Source organism: Galeopterus variegatus, unplaced genomic scaffold (genome assembly GCF_000696425.1).
Source record: "Galeopterus variegatus unplaced genomic scaffold, G_variegatus-3.0.2 Scaffold395, whole genome shotgun sequence".
Classification (NCBI taxonomy): Eukaryota; Metazoa; Chordata; class Mammalia; order Dermoptera; family Cynocephalidae; genus Galeopterus; species Galeopterus variegatus.
Genome location: NW_007726506.1, coordinates 280,726 through 292,915, shown reverse-complemented (window position 1 = coordinate 292,915; position 12,190 = coordinate 280,726). Strand labels below are relative to the sequence as shown.

The 12,190-nt window shown below is 41.3% G+C and overlaps 1 protein-coding gene across 2 annotated transcripts in view; it reads right to left on the bottom strand.

The window, feature by feature from the left end:
- Window positions 1-11,772, bottom strand: part of SPAG9 (sperm associated antigen 9) — a 119,675-nt gene extending 107,903 nt beyond the window's left edge. For both annotated transcript variants that reach the window (XM_008568297.1, XM_008568298.1), the window contains exon 1: window positions 11,470-11,772. In XM_008568297.1, coding sequence (XP_008566519.1) covers window positions 11,470-11,772 — 303 coding nt within the window. The remainder of the gene's footprint in view (window positions 1-11,469) is intronic.
- Between the last annotated feature and the right edge of the window lie 418 nt (window positions 11,773-12,190).

Genomic DNA, 12,190 nt, shown 5'->3' with positions numbered 1-12,190 from the left:
ACCTTTTGCTAATAATTAAGAATCATCATTAAAAAATCACTGTGAATCATGGTGATAAACCATACTGCATTATATCTTGCGATGTCTTCAAGATAAAAATCCAAACTTGACAACACAGTCCTTTACTCTCGGGTCCCTGATTATCTATTCAACCTCAATTCTTGCTACTCCCTTACGTGGCAGAACTACTACCATATTTTTTTAAAGAACATATGGAAAAACTAACATTTACTAACTTGAATATATTGAAAAAAATAAACATCATGTTTTTGTAGTTCTCTGAAAATGTCACACACTTTCAAACCTCTCATGCTTTCAATCTGTGACATATGAACCAGTTCAATGCCATCCCTTCTCTGTGAAGCCATCCCTCAAGGTCCAATTAGCCATTTTGCACCTTGTACATACAGTACCTATTTAGAAAGCTTACATAAGGCTGACCTAGTTATTTCTATTAGCCACCCCCATAGACTAGGAGCTCCTCAAGGGCAGGACCCTGGACTTTTCATTCTTGTACACCCACTCTGGGCACAAAACATTTAATTAGCACGTGTTTATAAGTGAATAAATGGGATGGATAGATAGGTAAGTATCAGACATATGGGTAACATTTATTAACTAAATGCCCGGAGGTTCAAAAAACTCCTTTTCCTTGTTTAATCCTCACAACCCTATGAGGTTATTACTAATATTGTCCTCTGTTTACAGATGAAGAAACTGAGACTTTGCATGAAACTTGCCCATGATTTCATGGCTAGAAAGTAACAGAGCCAGGATTTGAACTAAGGCAAACCACATTGTCCTTGACCACAGCACTACACTACTTTTTGTAATTTTCAGTATCCTGCTTCAAAGATGCATGCCATCTATTAAATATAAGTACTTATTTCTAATAGATACTCTCCTTAATTTATTGTTTATAACCTGTTAAGGGCTAAGAAACTATTTTATCTAATATAAGAATAAACTGGCCAGTTAGCTCAGATGGTTAGAACGCAGTGCTGATAACACCAAGGTCCAGGGTTTGATCTGTGTACCAGCCAGCCACAAAACAAAACAAAACAAAAAAAGATTCTAAACGAATAGGTAAAGTTAAGTTTTTGGCTGGCCGATTAGCTCAATCGGTTAGAGCACAGCCTTATAACACCAAGGTCATGAATTCTGATCCCCATACTGGCCAGCTGCCAAAAAAAAAAAATTTAAGTTTTGGCACTTAATCTTCATTTGTGTGGAAAATTTATTCACACAGACCCAAGTTATTTCTCACTCAGTAATTCTGAGACAAATATTTGTGGCTAAAGTGAATAAAAATACAACAGAGAAACACTATCATGTTTAAGATAATCAGAGAATCAGGGTGCTAAAGGGACTTTTAAGATCACCTAGCCCAACCTTTGCAAATACAGAATTGCTAATATATTTCTGACAGTAGTTCCAATGATCTTAATATTTCAATTTTTAAAATGTATAAATATTTCTAGAATATCTACTATGCATAGGACAATGTAGGTAGAGTCTGAAATAACTGCAGTCAGGAGAAGTCATGGTTTTTCTGTATATGCAAAAGTCAAAAGGACTTATTGAAGAACTTTTTGGAAGTTTTAGCATAACTTGGCACCAACAGAAAGACAATAATTTGAATGCACAAAGAGAACTTTAAATGGTTAGGCTTAGCAATTTGACCTTTAACATATTTGTCCATCCAAGCAACAAATATCTATTAAGTATCTACTGCATCCCAGTAGTTTGGTGGGGGAATAAAAGCAATAGGTTAGTTTGATATGACACTGGAAAAACATTAGCTGTGGAAGAATATAAAATAGGCAAAATCCATACCTGAGTGTTCGTAAAAGACATTCCAGAATTGAAAACTGAAGATGACTAAAATTAGGCAATAGAAGAGAAAGAGAGTGCCAAGCAAAGAAACAGCTTTTATGAAGGCCTGGAGAGAATATTTTCTTCAAAACAAACTCAAAGTGTTCTGTATGGCTCAAAAAAGGAACAGATGAGACTGACATGATAAGGGACAGCTGGATCATAAGGCCTTGTATGTTAGGATTTAAGTCACTTCAAGAACTTTAGACAGAGCCACTACGGGCTTTTAAGTATGAAAATTATCTGAACAGGGCTGACTGGTTGCTCAGTTGGTTAGAACGTGGTGCTGATAACACCAAGGTCAAGGGTTCAGATGCCTCTACCCACCCCCCCCCAAAAATAAAAGAAAATTATCTGATCAGATTTCCATTTTGGAGAGATAGATAGTTTATAGGTTGGCAATACCAGAAGCACAAAGATCAATATGGGACAGTTTTAGTTGTCCATTCATTTAATCGGAAATAGTCACTTGGTATTTCCTATGTGCCAGCTCCTGAGATATAATAGTGAATGACATAAAGTTCCAACCCTAGGAAGTTTGCATTCAAGGGTGAGAGATGTTGGTAACCCATACCAGAGTAGTAGAAATAGATCTAGAAAGAAGTAAAGAGATCCCAGAGATATTTAAAAGTTGAAGACAAAAGAAGGTAGCAATGAGGGTGAGAAAGAAAGAACAGTTAAATACGGTGACCAGGGTTCTGCCCAGGTGGATGGCAGTATTCTTCACAAAGATAAGGAACAAAGGAGAAGCAGGCTTGGAAAATAAGTTCAGTTTGGATATGGTGGGAAACATTCATGTCCATCAGACAATGGTAATACAGATCCCAAACTCCAGAGAGAGAGAGACAGAGAGAGCTGTCCTTAAAGTTCTTAATAGACTGTCAGTTCCATGAGGGAAGGACCTTGTCTGTTTTACTTACCACTGTATCCCCAAAGGGCTAAGTATCAGGCACATAGTTAGCACTCTATATAAATACCTCTTAAACGAATGAGAGATATACTTTGGAATAATCAACAAATGGTAATTGAACCCATGGCAATGGACAATACAAGTTAGGCAGTGTGCATTGCGAAAACTAAAGGGGACCTTCGAAAGAAAGAATGCCAAGGAACACCAACACTAATGTAAGAGGAATCCACAGTGGTCAGATAGGTGAGAGGAAAATCAAGAGATTTCAGTCATGCAACACCAAAATAATGTTTCTTAAAGGAAGGAGTGGCCCAAAGTGTCAAACATTGCTCAGAAGTCAAGCATGAAAAGAAATGACAGAAAACAGAAGAAATGCATTTATGAGAGCTACTTACTTTTCTGAATTTTCAAGAGTCATCAGTAGGAGAAACTCTGAACATAAAAGCCTAAAGTTTCAGACCTAAATAATTCTTCTCATGAGGTGAATTACTTACTGCATGGGCAGCCTAACTTTTTATAAACTTGTTCGTTCCATCTAAAGTACCTGCCCCCCCACCAACAAAAAGAACAGAAATAAATAAAATTTTTAAAAAGAGAACATAAATAAATAAAATACCTGCCCTTTCACTCTTTATCCCATCACCCTGTTTATTTCCTGTGTGGCGTCTATCACAGTCTGTAATTAACTGACTTGTTTACTCTTTGTTATAATATAAACTCCAAGAAAGCATGGGCTACATTCCTTCTGTTTTGTTTGTGGCTACATCCCCAGAGCCTAGAACAGTGCCTGGCTCAATAAATATTTGTTCTTTCTGAGCATCTACGTGTCTGTTTAGCTTTCTATCTACCTATGGGAATGGGATAGGGTAAAACTAGACGGTCATGGAGTTCCCATACAGCCCTTACAAAAAACTGCAGAAAGAACAAGTGAAAATACATTTTTTTTTTTTTGTCTTTTGTCTTTTTCCGTGTCCGGCAACGGATCGCAACCCTCAGTGTTGCCCCCGTACCGGACCGGGGACCGGCAACGGGATCGCAACCCTCGGCGTTGCTCCCGTGCCTCACTCAGCCAGTGAGCGGGAACCGGTCCGTATGTGGGATCCGAACCCTTGGGCGGGAGCGCCGCCGCGCTTCCCAAGCAGCGCACTATCCAGTGAGCCACCGGGCCGGCCCTGAAAATACATTTTAAAGAGTAATAACAGAATCCAGAGTAGCAAAAATTCTAGACCTAGCCTCTGGAGGGAATCTTATCAGCAGGATCTCAAATTACAGTTAAAAATTTTTTTCTCAGGCTATGTAACCCTAGTGGAGAAGGTAAGCAGTCAGAAATAACATATCCTGGAAATATATAAGAGTAAACAAAAGAAAAAAATTATTAGTGAAAACATCAAACATAGGGTCAATTTCTCAATTTCTGTATCTCAAAGTTTCAAAAGGGAGAAAAAACTCCATATTTTTAATGTTATCATTTAAAAATAAAACTAACCAATTTATAGATCTCAAATTTAAATTTCTTATAGAAAAGTAGCTAAACTGCAAGCCCTCACTTCCTTCTTTCCAGATGAGTTACGCTGATGCACTATAAAAATATTCACAACCTATTCATCGCTATCTACCTGATACATACCATGATATCTTCTAACTGATATATACCAAGCTCTTAAAAATTAATCCAGAGTTGGGCCGGCCCGTGGCTCACTCGGTAGAGTGCGGTGCTGATAACACCAAGGCCGCGGGTTCGGATCCTATATAGGGATGGCCGGTTTGCTCACTGGCTGAGCGTGGTGCTGACAACACCAGGCCAAGGGTTGAGATCCCCTTACCGGTCATCTTTTTAAAAAAAAAAAAAAAAAATTAATCCAGAGGGCTGGCCAGTTAGCTCACTTGGTGAGAGCAGGGTGCTGATAACACCAAGGTCAAGGGTTCAGATCCCCATACTGGCCTGACAAAGAAAAAAAAATTAACTCAAATGAAATATTAAACAGTATTACAAAATGTTCTCAAAGGTAAACAACACTGTGATTTATATGGGTGAATACTCTCCTTTTTTAGGAAATAAACATGTTAATTACTAGGAGTGAAGTGTCAAAATGTCTGCAATTTACTTTCAAATGGGTTCAGCAATTAAAAAATATGTGCATGTATATGTGTGTGTATGTGTATGTATATGCACATCCACACCATATATCCACATAAACAAATAGATAAATAAAACAACTACTGAATCTAAATAGTGGGTATACAGATGATCAATGTACTTTTAATTTTTCTGTATGCTTGAAAATTTTCCTAATAAACAGGTGGGTTGGTTTATTGACCTTAATTTAAAAATTAGTACTTTAAAGTCCCTAATAATAATAATAGTCTGTCTCCAACTTCAAAACTTCTCTATTGTATTGATTAATATGTAAATTCCCATGGTTCAGTACAACATTTTTTGGGCATGCCTATTATGCCAAAATACTAAGCACTGGAATTCCTAAGAAAATAAAACAGTGCTGTATTCAAACCAAAAACTAAGTATCACTTGCCAGGATTTCAAAATGTAAAACAAAATTTATATACATACACTTCTAAATATCAGCTTTTTGAATACACAAATTACATAAATTATTAAACTGGGTCTATGTTGATATTTTGACCTTTACCTAATAATTTATTTAGGTAACAGCTGTATTCATCATGAATGCTAAGCAGAGAGGAAAAAAAAAAAAGGTGTTTTTAAAATAATTCAATCATGGGCCGAGCCCGTGGTGCACTCGGGACAGCGGTGCTGAGAGCGCAGCGACGCTCCCGCCGCGGGTTCAGATCCTATATAGGAATGGCCAGTGCGCTCACTGGCTGAGCACAGTGTGGGCGACATCACAGCAAGGGTTGCAATCCCCTTATCAGTCACAAAAAGGACAAAAAAATAATAATAATAATAATTCAATCATTAGTCAACGGAACGAAAGAACACATTTGGTTAGGTTCTAATACCAGTTCAGTAAAAATGTGAATGTCACTATAACAGGGACACATAATAGTATTTTTTTTTTAAAGCTGGTCAAATCAAGGGGCCGGCCCGGTGGCGCACTGCTACAGTGCGCCGCTTTCGAGCGCAGCGACGCTCCCACCGAGGGTTCGGATCCCACATACAGACCGGCTGCTCACTGGCTGAGCAAGGTGCGGGAGCAACACCGAGGGTTGCGATCCCGTTGCCGGTCCCTGTCCGGTACAGGCGCGACACTGAGGGTTGCGATCCGTTGCCGGTCACGGAAAAAAAAAGAGCTGGTCAAATCAAGCAGTGGGAGAAGAGAAAGAACATGTATTTCCATAACAGTATTTCACTTAGATATCTACATTCAGAAATCTCTGGGGCTGGCCTGTTAGGTCATTTGGTTAGGGCTGGTGTTATAACACCAAGGTCAAGGGTTTGGGTCGCCAGATCCCCATATAGGCCAGCCAGCCCCCCCAAAAGAAATAACACCAAAAAACAAAACAAATAAAAAGATTTTTTTTTAAAAAAGAAATCTCTGAAGGTAAAGAAAGGATAAGATCTGTCTTAAGAGCTAAACAATGGGTAACTGATTATCATTTCAAAAGGCAACAACTACCTCCCCATCCCCCCACCCCCAGAAAACAAACAGAGATTGTTCATTTCAGAAAGTGCCTGGAAGCAGGGACTGACTAGGGGCAGGGGCATATCTAGTCTGACTAGGGGCAGTGTGAAGCTTATTCACATGGTTCAGCAAGAAAAGCAATGGCATTTTTTAAAATATAAAAATGCATTTTAAAAAATATGAAGTGTGGGCCAGCCTGTGGCTCACCTGGGAGAGTGTGGTGCTCATAACACCAAGGCCACAGGTTCAGATCCCTATATAGGGATGGCCGGTTGTTAACTTAGGAGAGCGTGGTGCTGACAACACCAAATCAAGGGTTAAGATCCCCTTACCAGTCATCTTTTAAAAAAATAAATAAATAAAAAATATGAAGCATGTTTTAAAAAGTATTAGCTGTATGTACAAAGTAATTTACAGAGATGAATGAAGCACTAAAATGTATTATGAGCATTCTATAACTAAGATTTAAATGAATAAATCAGAATATAACATAACATTCCAAAGCACTGCTGACCCTTTCTCTAGCTGAACCAATAAAGAAATTAAGTCAGCACCTGAGATAATTCTTAGATCAAAAACCTTTAGTCTACTGATGATACCACAAGGTACTGGTTTTCAAAAGCCACTGAACAGGTACCAGAGCGGCTTCAGTGTTTTGTTTTTCTGTGTGTATGTCTGTGTTACTGTCCTGTACGGGGATCGGAACCCTTGACCATGCTCTCTCTAAGCAAGTGAGCTAACCGGCCAACCCATAAGAAACTGGACATATCAGGGATGGAACCTGAGACCTCATACATACAAGCATGCGCTTTACCACTGAGCTACATGCTCCATGCCACTAGTTTTAAAATGAGTTTGAAAACTTTAATAAGTAACATGTATACTCAAACATGTAAGATGCCAACCAAATGTTAACATACCATGGGCTAGCAACTGGTTCTTTGTACTGATAGCTCATCTGTGCACATAACTGAACTGCCTTTCACATGTTGCTCCACTGTAGTGAAATAAAACCTATATAATAGCAAAATTAAGTTTCTTAGGACACTGAAGTTGACGGAATTAAGGCTAAAAAAACCAGAACCATCATAATTACTAATGTAAATACAAGTGATTTGTGCTAAAGGCACAAAATAAACTAAATGTTGAAGTAACAGTGTGATGTCTGCCTTTTAACTTCCTAAATCCTTAATAGCCACCATCAATAATTTTAATAAGTATATATGTAAAATTACTCCTTCACTCCTGTCTCTTCATATAAGTCACAAAACTCAGTGAAAAGTCTTCAAATTTTCCCTTCTAAATGTTTATTAGGGAATAATTTACACGTCGTTGTAAATTATTTCGTAAACAAAACAAAATTAACTTCCTCAACAGTTTTTTTTTTTTTTTTAAAAGATGACCGGTAAGGGGATGTCAACCCTTGGCTTGGTGTTGTCAGCACCACGCTCTGCCAGTGAGCAAACCGGCCATCCCTATATAGGATCCGAACCCGCGGCCTTGGTGTTATCAGCACCGCACTCTACCGAGTGAGCCACAGGCCGGCCCTTCCTCAACAGTTTTAATTAAAATATTTTTGTGAATGAAAACTATAACATCAAATAAAAAAATTGAATATCAATGCCTATTTTCCCACCCAGAAGTCTTATCCCTCCCATTCATATATACTTCCAAAGAAAACAACTTCATTAAAGTTTTCATATAAAACAATTTTGTTACTGCTTTAAGTGCTGAGTCATTGGAGAAAAACTAATTACAAAATTCTCAGTAGTATCTCTCACCTCTGCATTTAATCACCTCCATTTTTTTTAAGCAAAATCAGTAAGGGGATCTTAACCCTTGACTTGGTATTGTCAGCACCATACTCTTCCAAGTGAGCCAACCAGCCATCCCTATATAGGGATCTGAACCCATGGCCTTGGTGCTATCAGCACTACACTCTCCCAAGTGAGCCACGGGCGGCCATAGAAGTTTTCTTTTTTTAAAGTAAAGTATTCAGATCCCCTTACAGGCCAGCCACCAAAAAGCAAACAATATTAATTAATTAATTAATTAATTAATGAAAAGAAATCATACCTATTTTAAAAGAATCAGAACTTGAACAAACAAAAACATATAAAAAATAAACATACCCAAGAATAATATCTCCCTACAGGTCATTTTCTATCCAGATTTTTTTTTTTTTTTTTTTTTTTTTTTTTCCGTTTCCGGCAATGGATCGCAACCCACAGTATTGCCCCCGTACCGGACTGGGAACCGGCAACGGGATCGCAACCCTCGGTGTTGCCCCCGCGCCTCGCTCAGCCAGTGAGTGGGAACCGGTCCGTATGTGGGATCCGAACCCTCGGCGGGAGCGCAGCCGCACTTCCCAAGCGGTGCACTAGCGCAGTGCACCACCGGGCCGGCCCTCTATCCAGATTTTTTTAATCCAATTTTTATTTTTTTTAAAAAATCACTGACAAAAACAAATTATTCAGTAGATTCACAGGCTTATTCTGGATAGAGCAGACAGGAAGGTCTTGTTGAAAAGGTGAAATTTAAGCTCAGCAGAAATGAGGAGATCCAGGGGAAGAGCATTCTAGGGCAAGGGAACAGCATGAGTGAAGATGTTAGACAGGCTTGGTTAAAGAATGAAAAGACTGGGACAGGGAGCCCAAAGGGAAGAGTGCTGGGTGATGAGATGATGGATTTCTTGATTAGTATTTGAAACTGGTCCAAATCTACCTAAAATCAGTTATTTTTATAGAATCACCAAAACAGCAGACTAACTCCACGTAAGGGAATTTGAATAAAAGCAAAGAAAAAGACAGAAAGTATTCAAATTAAGTCCTATCATTATAATAAAGATTAAAGTTCTGATTCCTTGCTGAAAATTCCAGCAAACGATAGATTATAGCACCTCACACACTTCCATTCTCACCTTTTATATGCCCTCATAAACATTCTCACCATTTAAAAACCCTCCTAAATTTCCACAAAGGTGCTCAGAATTTACTTCACACTCTCTGGTAATGTCAATTTCCATGATTTCAAATTACTTTTGCTGTAAATACCCTGAGGCACTTTTCTGTAATAGCATATACATAGTCTCCATATAAAATGCACAAATAAAGCACTCAGAAAATTAAACACAGAATTCAGTCTGCATATTGGCCTAAGAGAGACTGAATTTCTGGGTACTAGGCAAAACTCGATTTATGATCTTACATGAAGACTGATAAGGTGATTTTATGTTCATGGTGTGAGAACTGGCTCATCTAGCATTTCATCAGTGTTCTGCATTCTCAGGTCATGGCCCTTTACCCAAAGGTTTCATTATGGAGAAGTTATAGATGTGACTGAAAAAGTATAAACTACAAAGAAGCTCCTTGGATAAACTACTTTTAAGAAGTCATTTACTTAAGAAATTAATATAAAACCCAGAGCCTAGCAGTTAGTCAGTTTTATTTTCGGATTCTGCAACCTGTGGCAGATGACTTTCTTGGCATGTTTGACCTTGGCATTTTGCCCTTGTGTATATGGACTGACAGAAGTTTAAGGCTGAGGGAGCATTTATTTTACCAGAGGTGACAGGTCGGGCTGGGCCTGCTGTGTGTATATGTGGCTGATTCCTAGTCTCTTCCACGGACAACCACACACTGGCAAGGGCCTGTATGAGCATGAAGCAGCAGCAAGCCATCTCAGAAGTAGTACTTGACCTCAGCTCTATAAACAGTGCTAATAAACTACTAGAAACTGTAATTCCCATCTTTATTTGCTGTTTCAACACTTCCTTCCCTACGTACTTGGAAATATTCTTAAACTGAAGTCAATTTTGTTTGACAAATTCAATGGCATTCCATTGAGACAACCAGATAGCAAAAGCAGAACTAAAAATCAAGCTTGAAAAAAGAACTACTTAAGCGGGTGCAAAGGTATATGCGACAAAACAAAGTTTAAACGGTGTTACTGTTTAGTGTTAGGAAATGAGCTTCTAAACAAATCTCTGAAAAACTTTTCAAGTATTTTTGAAAACTAACACGTCGTTCCTTCAATAATTATTTAGCCTCCTTCGATCTCCACGTATTTAGCCAGGAGTGCTACTTGTAGATGCTTGAGAAGCAAATAGGATAAACAGGACATTTTGCCTACCTTAGATAAGTTCCACAGAAATAATGGAACACAGCCTGAAAGCTAAAATCCTTTACACTCTCAAGCCAAGGACCTATCACTTGCACCCCAGTGCTCCAAAAGTTTCACAGACTCAAGGTGAGGGCACCAAGGCCACTGCTCAGATGCTAGAGCTAACAGCCTGACAAGTGCACTTTTAAACTGGAGCCTGAGAAGGAAACTCAGACGGGAAAGTGTTGCCAACAGTCACCTACACCTCCACAACCCCGCCCCACCAGTACTCTTTATAAATAAACAGAGGGTTTTTGTAGGGAACTGTCCAAGGTTACCACCTGATATGGAAGAATGCTTTGATGTGGGACACCAATAAAATAAAAATTGTATAGTCTATATATTTATTGGGCATTGCTATACAACATCTAGGTGTTGACAAATTGTCAACCAAGGCACATAGAACATAAACGAAAACCTCCTTTCTCAACAGGATTAAAACGTCAAGAAGAAACTGACCGAAAGAGGGAGATCTCTAACTTCACAAAGCAGCAGCAACCCCCTGGAAAGGTACTGGAACCAGCGGAAGTTACACACCAGGACAGAAGTTGCCCCCTCCCCAATGGTAAAAGTTTGAACCGCCACCTGACTATATTACGGTGGTCGGAAACTTCCCTAAACAACAAGAAGCAACCAGACACCCTAAAATCGGCCAACCCCAGGTGCCCCTCAAGCCAGGCTGTCGCTTTCTCCCCGGGCCTTGTCTCCCCCATCTCACTCCTCCCGGACACTCACTAGCCTGCCTCAGCTTCCAACGCCGGGCGGGATCCCGGGGTCCCCCCAGGCCGCCGGGCTGGGTCCCGGGGGGCTCGGCCTCAGGCCCGCCGTCCAAGAGGCCCGGCGCGCCTTCCGTCCCCGGCCGGGCCGCGACCCTCGGGCCGGATCCCGCGGCCTCCGCCCTCCCTGCCCGCCGGCCCTCACCTCCTCGGCGTGCTTGCGCAGCGCCTTCTCCCGCTCGTACTGGGTGATGAGCTGCTCGTTGTCGTCCCGCAGCAGCTCCAGCTCCACCTGGTGCTCTTGGTCCTGTGCGAACACCGAGTCCAGGTTCTCCAGCACGGCCACCACCAGCGGCATCAGCTCCTTGACCACCTCCTCGTCGTAGCGCCCGATGAGCCTCTCGAACTCGCGGTAGATGGAGCCGGCCAGGCCGGACACCCGCTCCGACATCACGGCCCCGGAGCCACCGGGCTCCTCCTGGTATACCACACCGTCCTCCAGCTCCATGGTGGCGGGCGGGCGGGCGGCCCCGGGCGTCGCCGGCTGAGGGGCGGCACGGGCCCGCACGGGACCGGCCCGGCGCCGCGTCGGCTCGATGGGCGGGGCCCCGCGGGAGGCCAGGCGCGGCCGGGGGCGGGGCTATACGTCATCGTGCGCGCCCGCGGAGCGGGATAGTGGCGTTAATACCCGGCGCCGCGTGGGCGCTGCGGTTGCCAATGGGAAAGACGGTGAGCGGAGCGCGGAGAGAAGGGGCGGCCCAAGGCGGATTTTGCAGGGAGATCCCAAAGGAAAGGGAGGGGTTCTGGAAGCGTGACTAGCAGTCCGGAATTAACATAACTAACATTTCTATTGCTTTTTACAGCTCACAAAACGCGTTTTCGTTTTATCCTCACAACAGGCGTGGTGCGGTAGACGTCTGGCCGCC